The sequence below is a fragment of the Watersipora subatra genome, chromosome 5 (genome assembly GCF_963576615.1).
Source record: "Watersipora subatra chromosome 5, tzWatSuba1.1, whole genome shotgun sequence".
Lineage (NCBI taxonomy): Eukaryota > Metazoa > Bryozoa > Gymnolaemata > Cheilostomatida > Watersiporidae > Watersipora > Watersipora subatra.
In genome coordinates, this window is record NC_088712.1 from 14,800,578 (window position 1) to 14,820,721 (window position 20,144).

The following is a 20,144-nucleotide window of genomic DNA, read 5'->3' on the forward strand; positions in this document are numbered from 1 at the left end:
CGGGCGAGTCTAATCCCGCTGGCCAAGAAGTACTCATGCCCAGCACTAGTCTAAAACATTGCACCTGTCGTCAACAGGTTAAGGTCGAATTGTCAAAAAAAGCCTCTTGTTGTGACAGGAATGACATCCAACCATAAATTGCTCTCTGCAACCAGGCATGTTTCTAGTGATTGAGGTTCCCTGGCCCCTGAGCTCAGACGCATCCAGCCAAGATAGCATAGTCATTTTTTGTGCGACAATAATAAAAGGGCCCACAGTATTTTCAAACACGATAAAAATGAATAAAAATTTTAATATCAAAGCAGTAAAAATAATTTATTAGGCTCTTTCATGTGTCTTCAATAGACTAATTATTATTTCAATCATATTACACTAAATGTAAAATGTCAAGAATAACCAAGTTTATTGGTGGTTGATTGTATGAAAGATACTTCTTCAATTATAGGTTGCTAAGCAAACTACTATAAAGAGACCATAGAGATGGTAAGCACTCTATAGATTTATTAAATAAATCAATAAGTTGATTCTATGTACTTTTGTTTAAAACTTATCACCGTTGGATAATAGTATTCATTTCAAAGCGTTTCAAATTTGTTTCAAATTGCTCAATTTGTTTCAAGGTAATCTTAAATTACAAAAAAAACCAAGTTTTAAATAAAAAAATTATAAAAAACCTGAAACTGCTGAAAAAGCTTGAAACCTGCTGAAATTTTTAACATATTGATTAGACTGCCCATGTGCAGCAAATCTCCAAAATATAGTTTGTTTAAAACAAATCTTTATTTTCTATCACCAAATACACATACAGTAAACACAGGAAATATTGCATTCAAGCAGTGTTGGTATAATTTACCATAGAGAAAGTTCTTAATGTAGCTTAAAAGAATGTTCCATAAATCTCAGCTACATGGCAGGTTGGCTAGACTTACAAGTAAAAGAAGGCCCAACAACATCAAAAATGAATAACACAACAACCATGCAAACTAACAGATATAAAAAATTGAAGCTTTTCAACAAGTGATTCCGCAAGAATAAAATAATTAAAACAAATTGAACTTCAAAATTGGACAATTAGATTCAATATTTACCGGATGATCATATCATGTTTAGCCGCTAAAAATCTCACACCAGCACAAATTCTGATTATGATATTTTTGAAATGTATCAGTCAGCTATTTTTTGCAATCCTAGTTCAACAGTCTACTTTCTCAAGGACATAAATATAGAGGCTAGTCTTTAGATAACAAAATAATCAACCATTAAATAAATTTTATTTCAAATTAAAATGCTTCTTTTAATTTATTTGACTCATTCTTTTAACTTAACGTTACAATTAAAATAGAAATGTTTTCAGAACCGCTCACAGGTTAGAAAACTCAAATGTAAAAAATCAATAAAATAGAATGAATACAATTATAGTTTTGCCTCTTTTCATATGAGTCTGGGCATAAGAGTACCAAAACTCTGTTAAAAAGGTCTTGTCTTGCGCAGCTATTTTCTCTTGTTGTGATATTTCCACTCTTATTCTAGACTTTTGCTATTTCCTTATGAGACAGTGTATGAGCAAAGTCTTGAAGACTTGAAGATCGAGTATGATAACTGCTTAGCTTACCGCAAGCAGAGATTGTGCATGTTTTTAAAGTGTTGTTGCACAAACAATGACTGGAGACACCTCCAGTTACAAAAAGCAATTCAAGGCTGGATGGCATTTATGTTACCACCGGTAGCGCTTTGCTGGAATTGAACCTCAACATGTAGCTTGCCAATCAGGTGTTTTAGCCTTGTCTAGGTTACTAAGTGAAAGATTCATCAGAAAACAATTTCTTCGTCCCTGAACACTAACACTTGAATAATTAAAATTGCTTAGTGATGTAATTAGACATTTAGGTTAATCTTGACAACTTAATACTAAATAACTAGTATTTGATACAATCCTTAATCTTACTTCGCAATTCCTCAATGAGGTAACTTCGAGATAATCAATCATATACTCTTAGCCTAGTGCGCATAAGAAATGAGTAATTAATCACTTGTGTCATATATAAGAACTTTGTAAAGAAATTCATTTAATTTTACAAATAACAACTTGACTCTAATAGATGCTACAACAATTGTAATAATGACGACTATGTTGGAGATTTTAGATTAAGTAGTTTTATTAAACTTAAAATTTGATAAAGTTGTGGTCTTTGGTTTTAATTCTAGAAGCAGTAAGAGCCTTAGTTTGTGATCAGCAAATTCTAGCACTGTTTATATCTGCAACATAATGTGCTGGACAATGATGCACACAAAAAAAACATATAGTTGTGGTGTGTCTTCAATATGGAGTTTTCATGTTTCTCCAAGCTCCATACACACATTTACAGTTAATTGCAACATTGTTGGCTAGCCAATGCGTAAACCATTTTATTTATGTTCCTTTCATAATATAGACTAGGACTGAGATAAGTGGAGTTGTCTACCCTTATTACTGAGCCTTTTTCTGCCATTGGGCAATTTCTTGTTTTTGACAAACTATTTTGCTATGCATTCATGTATATCATAATTACCAAAGACTAAGAACCCAATATTGCTTTGGCTAAAAATAGAGATTAAACTTTATATGACCTTTATGGCACCATTCAAGTGGTCCCATCAATCCTGTCTTTCCAAGAACTCTGCCTCATCATACAGTTTCCAACTCGTACACTCCAGACCACAGATTTAACATCATATGTTTTTTCTGTCACCCCCGGGGACAGGAAAAACACTTGATGAAAATCAAAAATCAGATTCATAAATCTGATGTCACTACAAGAAGTCTTTCTAAAATTTCAGCCTCTCTATACAGTTCTCTGCACTCTACACCACTGATTAATAGGTTAGAAAAAGCTATTGTGTGAACTTAGAGAGCAGATGAAGCAATATTAATTTCTTTTTCATATCAGCTAGTAGCCGGATAACTACTTAAGGATGATCATATCATAAGTAGTTAAACAGACAAACATGATTGGTGTACAGCACAGGGTCGTGACCTTTACAAAAAATCACAATGCAGGGTGATAAGTACTCACTGGTGCCCAGATGTAGATGCACTAAAATTGTAGCAAATCTTTGTCTAAATGTCTATATAGTTGCATTGCAGTATAGTAGCAGTATCAAACATGTCAAAACCATGCAGTATGCAGTATAATTGCAATGTGTACCTTTACTATTGCAGCATATGCATTATTCATGCAGTACATGTTGTATATGTACTAGTCGATGACATAGACCAAGGTCATTTGTTTGTTTTGCATGTAACCATTCAGACTCCTTGGTCATATCTACCCACTCATTTATTATGTAATCATTATGTAATTATTATGCAAATTATGCTTTTACTCGCTTGTCTCATCTATGTAGTTAGTCAGTTGCTGTTTAGCTATCAAATATAAAAGTCTAACAGTACAACTATTTTTCAATGCTCAGTAAGCAGCATTGGTGTGATGGGGTATTGCCTACTGCACAATGTGCAGTGATAGATACAATGAATACTAGTGCGCGTGTCGCAGCATTTGATGCAGTAGGAACTTTTGAATTACATTTTAAATATTATTAGAATGTTTCTGTGATAACTCTTCGCGTAATCAATTGAGTTGATTGGTTGGATGTCAATACTTTTCAGGCTCGAGGATGAGGGGACAAACAAATTGATTATCACTCCCATAATGTATATAGTTGAATTGATAATATAATATAGCTTAAGGTATAATTATAATAAGAAAATATAAAATGATGCAACCTTGTTTACATGAAAGAAACAATATTCTATAATCGTTTGAATAAATTTTGAAAGAAATACAACACAAAGATCTCAATTTCATCAGAATGGTGATAACGCTTTTCTCCCTTACTCATCCTCGACATGATTTGGGAGTTATAACGCAAGATCATTAAGTTGCAAAACTCAGCGCCTGAAAATTTGGTTCAAAGCAGGACACATGCTTAAAAAACCTGCATTGTCATTTTATCCACAGTATCAACTTCATACCAATGCCCAGCTGCAGTGCACATGCAGTTTCAAGTTTTGAAAAGTTTGCATTTCCAGTTTGCATGAGTTTCCTGGTTTCAAGTAGTGTCATAGAACTAAATGTGCAGTAGATCGCAGTGGCTAATTTGCTGTAAGAGCGCATTATCAGTAAAAGTCTACTACAAATTAGAAAGTCGTAATGCTTTGCTAAATTACTGCGTACTGCACTGCAATGACTTAGTACAGTTCTCAAGCAGAGCAATCACTGTACAACAGGATAGGCAGCACAAGACAATGCTTGTACCATTTTATTGAAGATTATATCACAAGAAAACTGTCTGAAAGGCACTTTTAAACTCTTTACTTTTACCCTAAGATAGCATATGTGACAGATATCTAACAGGTGACTTTGGTAAAATAGGCTACCCTATTGGCAATTGCATACCCTTAAGTTTAGAGTTGCTTTAACATTGCTATTTTCAGCAATACCTGACCTAAGCAGTAATTTCACAGACAACTCCTCAAAAAGCCACAAAAAAATCTTTAGAATACAATTTAGAACATGTTTTTATTAGGCTATTGTTTGAATTTTATAGCCTAAATCAATAAATTATTCATATGAATGTATTGCGCACAGGTCCCTTTCTCATCTCATTATTAAGTATGCTCATGTAAGCTAAACAAACCTAAGCCAATGGCAACTTTTTTCGAAAACGTGAAAAGTATGCTATTGGAATTAGAACACCTGATGCTTATGAAAATAAGGTACGAGCTATGTGTAAATATTCTACCAGCGAAGAAAACGTTTTATCACACCATAGATTTTGTGCAAGAGCCACTATAAAAAGTCATTAAAGAGAGAATTTTAAATGATAGAAAACTCTAAAATGTCAGTGACCAGTGCTCAAAACTTGTGACTAACTAATGGTAATTAGTAATTGTAGTTGAAGTTAATTTGTACAACTAACCAAAAATGCTTATAGAAAAAAGTAAACAAAAAGAGAGCATGCGAAACTTCTCATTTGCTATATAGAAGTCCAACTTTCTGTTCTGTTTTAAGCTCTAAACACAGTGCAGCCCAGCCAACTGTAGAAACACCTGAGATCAGTCTGTTAATTTGCAAGCTGTTAAAATAAATTTGTTAACAACAGCTAACAGAGGTTCTGAAAAGGCGAACACATAAAACTTCTTCATTGCGGGTGTGCCATAACATTATGCAACTAAGATAGCTGGGCTAAAATATATTGCAACTGTGAAAAAAACTTAATGTAAAATTAAAATTTATAGTTTGAACTAAGTTTTAAAATTTAAACTTCTCAACTTTTTAGCTATTTAAAAATGACAGCGTTTCAAAATGCAATCTTGATTTAGAGTTTAATAAAATTTAAAATAGTAAAAACTTAAAATTAATGAATAGAAAAAGAATACGCTACACAAAAACATGTTTATAAAATCTCACATATAACCTGCACAGTTAATAATATCATCAAATTACTGATGATTTACTGGCTGGTTATAGGTTTTAAAGGTTTTTACAGGCTTGTTACCGATAGTGGTTAGTAGTTCTAAATGTGAAGAGAAATAATATTTTGACCATGCAAGGTGTATGACAAACCAATTGAGGTTGATACACCTTTTTGGTTTCTGGTCAGACTAATCATGGTGGCAAGAGCTACATATGGAAAATGCACACTTACCAGATTGACTAGGTCTATGATGAACCATTTTATGCAGTAAATCATTTTTCCGTGTGGAGTAATCTTGATTGGCTGGTTGTAAGCATTTATCTTTGTTCATTGGCTTACAGCCAAAATGCGCCTTTTCAATTGGGTTAATGCAAATTCAGATGTTTCTAGCCTCTCATAACCAAGAATGAGCAATGATGCAGTGTAAGTGTCTCCCTCTAAATTATATATACAATGTAAGTCTCTTTTTCTTATTTTCATTGCAGCAAGTAATATTTCATATTATGTTGTGAATTTACTGAATACCTCCTTACTATATTATCATAGTTTGTTTCAAAATAATATAGTAAGAGAAGCATTGATAAATTTATTTAATAAAAAGTTGAATAATTGATATGAAGATTTTGATGTATGAGCTTTCAATTAATTACACAAACTAGCATGTACTGCATGATTGGCATGATGTTTGTTGTTGCTCCCTTGCTCAAGTTTTACACATCTTTTGATTAACGCAACAAGTTTGCTAAATGGCTTAAAAGTTAAACTGTATTTTAACTTTTCACAACTTGCTGCCTTTACTCCATTACTAAAGTTTACTTCAATAAAAATGCTTATAATTATTAGTTTTTCCCTATGTTTAGCAAATAGGTATATCTTGTTGGTTTGGTTATAAAACAAGAAACAACATGGTTACTAGGATTTTGTTAAATGAATGAATCTTTCAGATTTGAAACAACAGCTAAGGGGTTATAAAGTTTACCTGACAAGATTTTAAAAGTCGATCCATGTAAATCTGTAAAGTCATGATATTTCGCTTTCGGCAATTATTTTCCTGTTAGAAAAAACAAAAAGGAAATTTTGGAGACAAAACAATTCACTATGGAAACTTCGAGCTGTGACACCAGTTCACAAATAATTTCTACAAAACACAGACTTATGAATTCCAATGTCAACGCTGAAGGTTATCCAAAGCGTAGAAAGAAAGCAGAAGCACTTTTTTTAGCCATCATTATTAAAAATGTCCAACATTTAGGGGCCATTCTATGCGGTTATACTTAATAAAAAAAGGACAACTGATTTACAACTAAAAAGGAGGTAATCAACCAAAACTACTGTAATCAGACTCTAGTCAAGGCATCTAAAAAGCTGGCTAAACAAACCTTTGATAACAAAATAAACAAGAAAACATTTTTTTGCTGTGTTGTCTTTGTTCACAATGCTGAGGGAAAAGCCAAAAAGCTTTATTTTTTGGGGAACTTTTCATCTTGTTAGGATAAAGAACGTATTAGGCCCACTTTAAACAAATGGCAACTCAGTTACTAACACTAGTTCTTAATTATGTATATATCAAAATTGACAGTCAGTGCATCTGTAAATATAGTGGCAGCACCATTTAAGTACATAAATAGTGTATGATAACAACTTTTAAGAAAAAAAACGTTTTAATTTTTTACGAAAAATACTACAATTTTGAGTATGGGTCTAGTCGTAATTCTCTAACCAAACAAGTCTCATGCAGTATACCGACTCTGTTTGGGCCTCTGTTACTGGTGCTCTTACTATATATGTTTAGCTCAGTACAAGATGGTTGATTCAGTAAGAACTTCTTCAATTTAATAGAAGCTCCTATGTTTTAACATGTTACTTAAAACTACTGATGTGGCAAGGCTGTCATATCCTGGTTCATGCCTGAGTGCATTGATTTTTTGCCAAAAATCTTAATGTTTATTAAAGTGCCAACCTGTTTGCGCCATCCTTCTAATAAATGGTGCAACTTTACTCTGGTGATCCATCAATTTGTTAGGATTAAAAACACTTTAGGTACTTTTTAAACCAAAGGAAACTTATTTACTAATATTAATTGTTGACTAGAAAGGAACTGACAACCAAAGAGTGAATAAACAGAAGAACACCATCCGTTTAGTAAGCCTACTTAGCGAGTGACTGTATGAAATAATCACTCTTTTTTGTTTGCTTATCAACTTGTGGTTGTCTAGTTAAACTTATTTGCCTTTCAGACAAAGACTCAACCAAATCTTTATCAGGAACAAAAGATAAGGTCAACAGGTTAGTTTTCCAGGCCGGTGAGCTCATCCGTTTGACAATGTAAGCCTATGGTTTCTTGTAATTGTCTCCCTAACTGTTGACTAAAGTTGACAAGCTCCATAATAAAAAGCCTTTTCAGAGCTTGTCAACTTTTGACTAAAGTTGACAAGCTCCATAATAAAAAGCCTTTTCAGAATTTTAACCACAATCAAGCTCTGCCAATTTTAATTTTAAAATATCCTGGCAGTCAGGCTACTTTAAAAATGCAAACAAATTCCATTGAAAGAAAATGCCGATGCTTTCTGATGAAAGCTGTACAATTTTTGTAAGTTTATTTTAAGATCAGCTTTTATACCAGGTCAATTTTTTGCCTAAAAGGTTTAGTATGATAAACTTAACTTTGCATTGCTACATTTCCGCAGAAATTATGCGCATCTTATTGGTATAGATCGTTTTAACTGGCAGTCTCTTTTTTCTGTATATCTGATTCTGAAATGAAACACTAAAAAAACCTCAAAAAAAGTAAAATAAAAACTTGTGAATTTTTTATTACAGAGTATCATGAGAGTCTAAACGCACTGAGCAATTACAACGTAATTCAAAATATTTATTTGATGAACACCGTAAATAATACGATCATTATTTTATTTATCGCAAATTAAATATACCCTAATATACAAATTATGAAATGTCCAAAATTTAACTGAAGATATGCAGCCAAGCAATGTGAGGGGCTACGTCAAATAAGGTAGTTAGTTGTGCCTATTTAAAAGCAAAAAAGTAAATGATAAACATCGATCATCCTGTTGCTACTCATACTTTTCTTGCATCCGAATCGCTTGGAAAACTTGAGTAACATAAACTGACCCTTATGTATGTTTTTTTACGAGCGCAAGAGGTTAGTAAAAATCTTTTTCAATTTTAATTTTTGGAAATTTTGCCATATTTTATAGAAAAAGAGTTTTTTACTATTTGCAATAGTTTCTGAGAAAACAGAACTTGTTGAACAATTTTTGAATAGCCTTATAAAAACAAACGCTGATTAAAAATTCTGTTTGACCCAAGTCAAGTAGGTTTACATTGACACTGATGTTATCACACAATTCTTTATTCAGCCTACATGAATGTGTTTGCTTATGACTGTACTATTCAATAGCTTTAGTTTAAAAGATGGCGGGAAAAAATCTAATCAACTACTAGATAAACACTGTGAAAATGACATTCTCAGTGTCAAGCTTTGCTATCAGGCAATACAACAGCTCCCGTCAACATGTCTGCTCTGGTGAGCTTTAATGCTTATTACGAATTCATGTGGACACCTTGTTGTTTTATTAACAGAGATATAATAATCAAGGTAATTAATCACTCTTAAAATCTGTCATGTTGTCACTTTAGTTTCAAGCTAACCAAACTAGTGTGTTGAAAATTGTTCAAAATACTCACCAGCCACTAAGTTTGCATTGAACAGAACTAAACTGGCTTATCAATGTATAACTAATAATCTGTATTTTGGAAGAAAAGAGGTAATAACTGCTTATACTATGAACCTTATCTACTAAATGGATTATAATGGTTTACTACAAACTTGTTTCTATATTGATAAGTTTTATTAGTCAAAACTATAGAATCTTACATTTCATTTTGAAATTATAAAGCAAAAGTAAAACCTCTATAGGGGCTAGTACTACTGGCTTTAAAATCTAGAGCATTTTTTTACAATTTTGGTAAATGTTATGTAACTTTATTACAATGATTGAAACTATGTTGATGGTAACACAGGTTTATGAGCAGCAAAACAAGCTGCTACAATAAGCAGCTTGAGCTCAGATTTAGAGAAGCTACATGCAGCGTCTCTGCAGACGACTTGCATTCTCCAGCTGCATTCATGCCTGCCGATATCATGCTGATTTTCTAGACGATTTGGTCAGCTGGGCAACAACTGCCTCAAGTGAAAAGAGCAAATGAGTCTGAAACCGATTTTTTTATTCAGTTGACAATTATTGACCAATTTTAATTGGAATGATTCATGAAATTGCTTTTTTCAGCAAATCTCTACTACGGAGAGATGTTTGGTGGCATCACTGTAATACGTCGAATAATAAGTGAGAAACCTTGTTAAGCAGTTTAAAATACTGTCCTTTCATCTTAAAATAATGTTCAAAAGCTCCTCTCACAACGCCATCGACTGAAAAAGCAAGTCAAGAATGATACTACTCTAATCTTCTCTAGAGTCTTTGTTAGATAGAAAAGTAGATACCCAAACACCTTCTGATGCTTCAGGCCTGTTCCTTCCTTTTCTAATTACTAGTGAGGCCATTGCTAAGTAATTGAAGTAGAAGCTGTTAACATATGGTAGTTCTCCCAATGGGTATCTATTATAGGTGATGAAGTGGGCTGTAAAAATTAATCATTATGCTAGCTAAAAACATATTTGGAAAACTTTATAGGAAACAGTAAAAGAATGTGAAGCTTGACTCACGAAAGTATATCAGCTGTACCTATCTGACTCAGCATAAAAGCAGGCAAATTTGGTTCCAACTCGGTGACCATTAACTACCATAATATAGTTCAAAGGCTAGCTACAAAAGCTTGGTTTACAAATCGGCTGGTGTAGACTGCATTAGTAATTATTTTATTATATGTACTTTAAGTTAGTTAATTTGGTTAGTCAAACTGGCCACTTGCTGGGAAAGGCTATAAACAAGGTACCATTGAATATTTTGAAGTAAAACATGTTTTTGAAACAACCCTTTTAGTCAACTATAAATTCCGTTTATTTGTTGTAAATTATTAACCCTTTGACCAGGTATAAGCCCCCCCAAAAACAACCGAAACCCATGTAGTTTATTTTTGAAATTTCAATAAATTCGATATTTTATGAACATGCATAGCTCAAATCTTAAACTTATTTCTATGAACATAAATTTTTGTACATATACATTTATTCACATATGTACTATTCAAAAAAATACAACTATGAGCAATTGTCCCTGTATAAAAAGCTTGGAAGCATTTTTTTTCGGTAGAGTCAAACGCTATAACTTAGCCGTGCGAGCCACCATTACGATCGTTTTCTCTGTATATTACAAGTATATTAAAAGACCAAAAAAGTTTACATCACTTCCATCATTTGAATTCTATTCATTCTGATCAGACAAAAAATCACTAACGATCGCAGGATCAAGAAATCTTTTATTTTACCGTTTAGAAAGTCGAGCCGATGTTGACTGGTTTTTCCAACTTTTATTATTTTCCATGGAGGCGCGACTTGTTTAGCTTTTAGCACAAAGCAACGCCTCTCAGATAATTGTTTCATATTGTAAATCATCGACCGATATCTTGTTGATGATATTTAAAACTTACTAGTGTTCATATCCTTTGTTTAACACTACTAGGCAACAGCTTTATAAACGTCTACCGCAATAGACATAAATGTCGTTTCCCCACGCAACTGATAAACGACATTCTGGTCGTTTCCCTGCCAAAGGGTTAAAGATAATTTCATTTCAAAAAAATATACTCTCCAAATTAAGCTGTGCGAGATTCATAAAAAGGCTCATAGTTAGTCAATCAAATCAAACATATGATTCGATTGACTAGCTGTTCCTTTTTACATGATTCTTGTATACTTATTGACGTTTTTGTACTATATTGCTTATACTCTGATCTGTCAAAATTGTAAGTCACCAGCCTAAAGTTAGCAAAAAAAGCTCTCACCAAAAGCAAGAATGTTGCCTTTTAATGTTGCTTGTTCGATTATGGCTAGATATCTGATCTAGTACTTTAGGAGCAGCTCATGAGACACTAAATGGTATTTCTCTATTTTCACACAGGTATTTGAAGTATTTACAAACACATAAACCTGTAAATCAAGTTTATGACCATAGAAACATTCGAATGATGCAAGAGGAATGATGAAAAATAAACACCACCCCACAAAAAAGATGAACAGCCTGCTGCTGAGGAGCCTGACAAAAGAAAATGGCTAAATGACCTTCTGAGTTTCTGGAAACTTCTACTGCTGTCAGCGTACTGAACAGTTAGTAGTTTAAGCCAGCTATAACACTGACCTCTGACCCGAGAGTGTTCACATAAATTGAAAACCATCTAAAAGTGTCATGAATAAAACTTGTTGTAATACAAAACAACTGACATCTTAAGAATCCTGAAGTACATGTATTTTAATGAGTGAAACCATCAAACCATATGTCATTGTCTTGCTTTGACTTATGGTGAGTGCTATTAAACACTTCAGAGTTGCAGGATTTCATCTTTCAGTGCCATGGTAACAATATCCCTATTAAAAAAGGCATGATTTCCACTTTTGCCACAGTTATTCTGAGAATACTGTAGAGCCTACATAAAGTTTTTACAGATTTAAGCTACTATAACGATACAATCTGATAAAGCTTTGACAACTGTTATGAGAGCTAAACTTTCATTTTAAAATACATAATACTAGTTGTAAAACCCAGCGTTGTTCGAGTAATAAAAGGATTTGGGCAAAAAATTGATTTTTATAAAACATATCACCATATTTACCATTCTCACTTTCAAACTACGTATCCTGAGAAAATCTTTGAGGGATAGCTTCTGATGGAACGTAACCCTTTTTTATACACAAACCTCTATGCAATAATTGTTATTATTAATCCATTATACTAAGGATTTATATTTGGTTTTCTTAGTTCATATTAATTGTATCATTACCAAATTAAGGAATTATTTTTTATTGCAAAAGTAGCAAAACAAAACAAACTTAATTTAGCTTTTACTTGCTAATTATTTCACATTTATATTTAAACCAATTTAAGGTTGTTTGTTGCTCAAAACATTTTCCTCATGATATGAAGTTTGAAAGTTGCAGTTGTTTGACAAAGTTTGAAGCATGCGTAGCTTTTCTACTTTTTAAAAATTTATTCCAACTACACAAAACACCACAAAAACAACTACGCAATCAGTACTGGCGTGAATGTAAAATTGAGATATCACACTGCTTTTGTCTGACAGAACGGAAAGGGAATGTTGAAGCTCTTCATATAAACTTTCGTGTGAGAAGAATTGGCATTGACCCTAAATATAGTAATTGAACCTTACAAAAAACCTTCTTAACAGGAGCATCGTAACGTGTGGGCACATGACTAAAATAATTAGTAGGTAGTTATGGTATGTCGAATATGATAACGCCTTAAATCAAAATTTCCTAACAGGGGTATCGTAACGCGTGGGGTCAATGCTAAAATAATAGCTATAGCTTGACAATCAAAATGACGAATACACGAATACACATACGACCAACTTGAGAAATAATATTTCTCAAAATTTGTTGTACATGTATGTGTATTCGTATTACTAGCAAATTATTAATCTATGTATTATATAGATTAATAATTTGCTAGTTTATGTCATAAACACTCCAGTGTACTATGTACATTTTTTAGTCTTTTGTAATTATGATGTGACTATTTTCATAGTTTTTATGGCACCTAAACTAAACTGCAAGCAGAATTCTCATATTTTAAGGCGTTTTGGTTTTATGTAGGTCTGCCGGTGGACAACTTTAGTTTACTACAGCACATGCTTCTACAACATAAATAACTTATTTCTAGAGTTTTATTTGGAGAACAAACCATAAAATAAATTTAATTTGCCTTATTTGGTTCAATAAAATTTTAAACTCAGCCCTTTAGCTCTTCAAATAATGCAAAAAAATTATTTTTATAATATATCGGTTGTAGAGTAATTGTGATAATTTTGGGTTGTGTTGATAACTTTTCAATTTTTTATCACTTTTTCCTAGTATATGGTTTGTAATTATGACCAATTTACGCTAAGATTAGGAAAGTGCACACTTTCAATGTCAGATAAAATCAATCTTTTTTACTTTTTTGACAAAGCAAAATCTAAGCTGTAAAGAAAAAAGTTGTATGTGTCTAAAATAAATTAAAACAAAATATATATTTAACATAATTGAAGTAGAAGCTATACGTCCTTCTGTGTGACCAAAGCCTCTGTTATGATAAAACACCGCTGTCAATGGGACTCCAACCTATGATTATTTAGTTTCACCACACTAGAATGAGATAGATGAATCTACAGTTAATTGCAAGGTTCCTTGACATGAAATAATAGTAATACAAAAAAACTAATTAGCCTAATACAAATATTTGAATTCAGTTTAAATTTGAAAACAATTTACATTAACTGATGAGTGGCCAAAAATGATTAAGAATTCAAAGTACTCCTTTTGCTACACCCTTTGCTACATTGAAACGTCGTCTGACTAGCATCTGATTAATTCCACTACGGCCAGATATCATAAAATTGTAAAGAAGGTATTAATAAACAAAAATTTTGTTTGTTGCAAAATGATATTCTAACCTATGTCTTTATTTACTTTTCTTTTGAAAAATATTCAACCAATGACATTTTTTGCTAAGGAATTAGCCAAATTGAATTAACCAAATGTATTTGTAGACACGATTAAGTTCATATAAACGTCTTTTTCAGTCTGCAAACTGGAAGTTTGTGGATCACGTCACTGTTAGTTTGGAAATTTTCAGAAGCAACAAAGTGCTAACGGTAAAATACTTGCTGGCCCAACTACAGTCCTTAATGTCATGCATATCAAACAAGACATGCGACTTTGTTTTTGAATTTGTACATAGTTTTTCATTGAAATTGTAAATGAAAATTTGAAAAATTTTGGTCTTATTGCTGTTACCATCGCTAACTACAAACCAAAAACTCTTTTCCCAGAAGATGTTAAAAGCTATCAATACGATCTGCAAGTCTAGCAAAACTTTTTTATTTTTTTGGTAAATTCTGATATTTTATTGCTTTGATAGCAAAGTAACGCAATTGGTATTATTATCAAACGTTGATTACCTTTAAGACTCTTTATTACTCAGCAACTTTTAGACTGAGCCAGTGTTTACTTATGGTGATATTTTAAACAAAATTTTTAAGTTTTCAAAGAAAATCTCTTTAATACATCTGAAATTAAATTAATGTCTTAAAAAGTCTTCAACTTGCAACTTCTGATGATATAAAACATGATATGGTAACTTGGGTATGCATACCAGCTAAAAACTCCAATTCAAAAGGGGCTTACAACATTTTGCAAACAAGATTATTCAAAACATTTTTTATCAACAGAAAAAATAAATTACTTTTAGACTATTATATCAATTTTGTATAAATATTTTTGTTTGTTTGCATAAATCAGCTTGATGATTCAGCTGTTGAATAAAAATCGATGCATGCATAAGTGCCTGAGGATGCAGAAAAAATATTTTTGTGGAAACATTTTTGGCAACAAACCGTTTCCACACTCTGCAATCACCATCAGTAAGACCATTTAAAAGGACATTTTAAAGACCATTTAAAACCACAGAACAATTGAATCACAACACAAGAAGCTTCTGATTTTTATACATTTTACAGAAGTTCTTGCTGTCATGAAAAGCTGCCCATAAATACAGATCTCATAAAACAATCTGATAGGCATACTGTAAGGATTTTACCGTGGTGTTCACTAAGATACCGGAAACAATGTCTTTACCATAAGTAACAACATTCCGCTCTTGAAGAGAAACGAACGCATGTAAAAGTGTTTGAGGTTGTTAACGACATTTTGTGGTAAAATGTAATTAGAAAACCTTTCTCTACATTCTTATGTCACTACCAGCAAGCATGAAGTAAACAAAATACACACAAGTGTCTAATCCATATGTTGAACATAAAGCCGCTGAGCATGGTTGTTTAAAATTCTATTATGCAACCACTGAAAAACGGTTTGGATGGTCTATAAGTCTTATTTACTGTGATTTTCCTTGACACTTGTGACAAAATCTCCAGTTTTTTGTTGACCGATTGCAGTTAATATGCTTACCCTAGTATTTTTGGCGTGCTACTTACTAAATCTAGTTTGGCAACTTATCCAGAGTTCCGAACGCAGTGGTATTTACATTAAATTAACTTGAACTTAGCCAAATTTTAACGATCATGTACGCAGCAATAAATCTATTCAATATTCATATTGTTAGTTTAGCGAGACTTTTGCGTCAATGAGTATTTTTCATTTTTTGACTTATCCGCCATTTTTAATCGCGTAAAGTGTCACAAATTTTTATCATTATGGTTACGTGATGTGAGACCATTAAAAAATAAATTTAGTTAGGCAAATGCATGCAGCAAGCCAAATGATGCGCAATGGAATGTGCTTCCTTCTCGACGCATTGGTTAAATGAATGCTATAACAGAAGCTCTACTACTTGTTAAACAAAGGATATCTTGGATTTTGTAACTTATGGATGCAATATACTAGTTGTTAATGTAACTCATTTGGTGTTGTTTGCCTGATTAGCAGCTGGACATGCCAGTCATACTACAGTCATTTATGCTCATGTTTATGTAACTTGATGCAAAATACTTTTCGCTCTTTTGATTAGCCGTAATGTTGTTGTTGATGGGCGTTGCACGCTTTGTCTCTCGTAACAAAGAGGTGAAAAGCATATGTACACATATTAAAATAGCTGTCTGTCCTTTGAACCCTTTTCCATTCAATCTATAGACTGGAATGCTTGAAGGTTTAATTGTGTATTTTAACCACAACGGACTGTCAGACTGTCTGTTGTGGTTAACAGGCAGATAGATGGCTGTGTTAAGCGACACAGTTAGATATCTGTCAGTTGACATATATGTCTGTTAAAAGCATTTTTGTCAATTTTAATCTAGGTCTAGAGCACATCTATGGGATCTACTAAATTTCCTATTTTTATCAATATGCTAAGAGAAGTCTTTGCTTTTTTCCGACGGTTTAATCTTAGTTCTATCATAAAGTTCTCACAGAAGGTTTCTTTGACGCCCAGCTTTTTATAATCCACTTTCTTGTGCGACATAAAGTCAGACAAAGCTATTCAAAAATGACTGTGGATGAATGACCAGCCTGCTCTTTGTGTAAACTGCACGGTTACTGTAATACATAGTATTTTGTCAGCTTATTCAGCTTTCTCAGTTCTTTTCCTTCCTTTTCTTCTAATTTCTTCTGCACGATTTTTGCTTCACACATTCTCTTAATGTGTCTATCTCTACCACAATTATCCTTATCATTTTCAAACTATAATAATTAATAAAATTATAGCTGCCAACTGTTCACAGAACCATAGAAACCATAATAACTTTAACATATGACATTTCCTCAGCACCATAAAAGTTAAACTAAATAAGCGATAGCTTTTTCATAATGACAGCCTACATCCTGCATGTTGAAACCAACAGAACCTAATGCATAACTACCATCATTACCAATTTTTTGTGGTAAAAAATAAGTTTTATTTGAGCAACTAACTTATCATTACAATCATAATTTTTGCCTAGCTTAATTTAGATCAGTTCGAGCGCAATCGGGAGGCTAAACAGGCAGTTTTAAAAACATCTTCACTACCAACCAATAATGAGGCATATTATTGTTGAAGTTAATGGTCATATTCAGCACAATACATTTACTAAGTCACTATGACATAAGCTCTACCATCACCCGAAACTATTAATGACACCACGGCGCGAAACACTTGCAACACATCACAAGGTACCAGCACCTGCAAAGTTTACTGAAGCAAAAGACGTAGCTCTACATTAAGCACGATGATGCTGTACAATAACACATCACTTCACTAATACTAATTACATTGCACAAATAACAAAAATTATTGTTTGCTATTGTTATTGTTATTTGTTATTAACTTGCCCCACCAAAGTTGATGGCATTGCGTAAAGCAATTATTGCAATTACTGGGGCAAGTTGACAAGCATACAGTGGCAATCACTCGCAACCATCGCCACTAAATAGAAGATCAAAGCTTCTCAAAGGTTTTGTATTTATATATGCTTGGTGCATCCAAATCCATTTAGATTCTAGGCTCTTTCAAGTCTACACAATGAAGGTGTGGGCTCTTACAGCAAATCGTATGTTGTTAAACCAAGTTCTTGTAATGCAACCGAGCAAAATGCTGGCGCACATGTAAATAACAGCATGGACCAACATTTTAGTGTATCATGGAAGAAAGCCATTTACGTTCTTTACAAGAAAACAGTTTATCACGGGCATACTAAAGGTTCAAAAGATGTTTTAACTATTTATAGAAATGTATAACATTACTTTAAAACAAAACATCTAACAGAGATGTTGCAAAAATAGCAATTAATCTCTGAACATGCTTTTTGCATGTTCATTGTGCTGGTGCAATTACGTTTGCAATGGCACCAAAAAAGCCAGAACAAATGTATGACAACAAATCAATTGCTATTTAATAATAAATATAATAACTAACTTTTTTCTAGATTTGCCAAAATACATCAAGAGTTGCATTTGAAGTTGTTGGTGACCGAATTCACATTGGGAAGCATGAAAATATTTCAGGTATTTATAATTACGGTTTGGTTTCTTAAGAGTTAAATATCACTACCGCGTTATATTGCTATAATTGTTATTAATGTAACATAACTTAGCAGCTAACTGAATTTGATGGTACAATTTTTTGCAATCTGTAGGCAATTTTTTAGCTACAAAAAATCTACATATACAGTAGTTTGTTCTTTTGAGTTACAAAGATTACTAAATTTATATAAACGCATTTTAATTCAATGTTAAAATTGTTGAAACTTTTTTTAACTTCTTCGTGCTTTTAAATTACTTAGTAACTAGTATTTTGTGAGAATTTGCTTTTTTGTCAAACCTGATGATTCTATATAAACATGAATATAAAACTACAGTTGATGTTATTTCATGCAGTTATTTTCAGGAAATAATTAGTATTGCTGAATGCCACAATGATTGCTTCAAGAAAAGTACATGTAGTTCTTTTTAAATGTGTTGAATGAATGCTTAAACATTATTTGTATTAATTCTATATGAAAACTATATCATTTTATAAATAGGGGAAATATAAATTTTAATGCTCTGTAACAGTACAAAGCTATCTCGAATTGAGAGTGGCAAAGTCTGATACAGTTAACGTCTATATTTACAAGAAAGCTTCATTTTAGTAAACGTTCTCTCAGACTATTTTGTTGAGCACTTCAAGATCTGAAAATCAGTTTCATCTTCAGCATTTTATGATGATATGCTTGTCGCCATTTAGGGTTCTTGTTGGTGTTTCACATTTCTACTGACATGGCTCTTGAGTCTGCTAGGATATTTTCTGCTAAATGCGTGGATGGCTGGAAAAATAAACAAACACTCCATGAAAGAGGTATGAATTCGTTACTGTATGTCCTGTAAATTTTTTTAGTTCCAATGTGGGTATTATAAAAAAACCATTTATTGACAGCTCTTTTAAAAAAACTAAAAAAGAGATTATATCTGAATTTAATGATGACTCGGTTTATATAGTTGCTCTACTAATTAAAAATTAGCCTCGTTACAGGATAATTCAACTGTTCAAATTTTTACCTTTCTCTCTGAGCCATAATTTTCATCTCTCTACTATTGTGTATTAGTCTCTATATCTTTTCCTCTCTCTTGCTCTCTTTCTATATTTCTCTATCTCTCTTCTTCTGTCTATCTCTCTTTCTTTCTATTTTTTCTATCTCTCCATCTCTCTATCTGTATATCTCTCTATCTCTCTATTTCTATATCTGTGTATCTCTCTATTTCTCCATCTTTCCATCTCTCCATCTCTCCATCTCTCTCTCTATTTCTTGATGTCTCTATCTCTCTATCTTTCTATCCCCATATATCTCTATATCTCTTTAGCTATTTGACACAATCCATCTCAATTCATCTCCATTCATCTGAATTTGTCTGAATCCATCTCAATCCATCTCAATCTGTCTTAACCTGTTTCAATTCATTTCTATCAGTCCCAATTCGTCGCAATCCCTCTTAATCTGTCTCAACCTACCACACTTTGTCTTTATCCGTTTCAAGCCGTCACAGTCAGTCTCAATCCGTCACACTGTGTCTTAATTTGTCTCAATCTGTCTCAATCCATCACAATTGTCTTTAGTCGTTTCAAGGTGTCTCAATCAGTCTCAATCCGACGCTCCGTTTTTTCATCTCTCCGCGTCTTAGTTTCTTCGTTTCCCCATGTCTATATCTACTCGTCTATCCCTCTATTTGTCTCTCGATTTCCGTCTTTCTATTGCTCTATTCTCTTTTGCATTTGGTCAATTTGACAATGGCTCTTTGATAGTTTAGCTTTCTGTACTGACTATAATGCAGCTCTCTGTTTGCGTTCGCTTGCTACACAATCTGTCTTGTTCTCTAAGATACAACCATAGACTACATATTTTAAATACCAACATATTGACATCTACATTTATCAATTTACTGTTATATTTTATCATTAAACTTTATTTTTTATCGGTGACAAAATTAATTTTATTCTGTGTGTAAATGTATAACTGTTTTATGATAC

General features: G+C 32.7%; 1 protein-coding gene across 1 annotated transcript in view; it reads left to right on the plus strand.

The window, feature by feature from the left end:
- Positions 1-5,870: 5,870 nt before the first annotated feature.
- Positions 5,871-20,144, plus strand: part of LOC137396511 (uncharacterized) — a 34,819-nt gene continuing 20,545 nt past the window's right edge. The window contains exons 1-5 of the mRNA XM_068082817.1: positions 5,871-5,912; positions 7,695-7,743; positions 11,610-11,761; positions 18,067-18,145; positions 18,867-18,977. Coding sequence (XP_067938918.1) covers positions 18,131-18,145; positions 18,867-18,977 — 126 coding nt within the window. The 5' untranslated portion in view covers positions 5,871-5,912; positions 7,695-7,743; positions 11,610-11,761; positions 18,067-18,130. The remainder of the gene's footprint in view (positions 5,913-7,694; positions 7,744-11,609; positions 11,762-18,066; positions 18,146-18,866; positions 18,978-20,144) is intronic.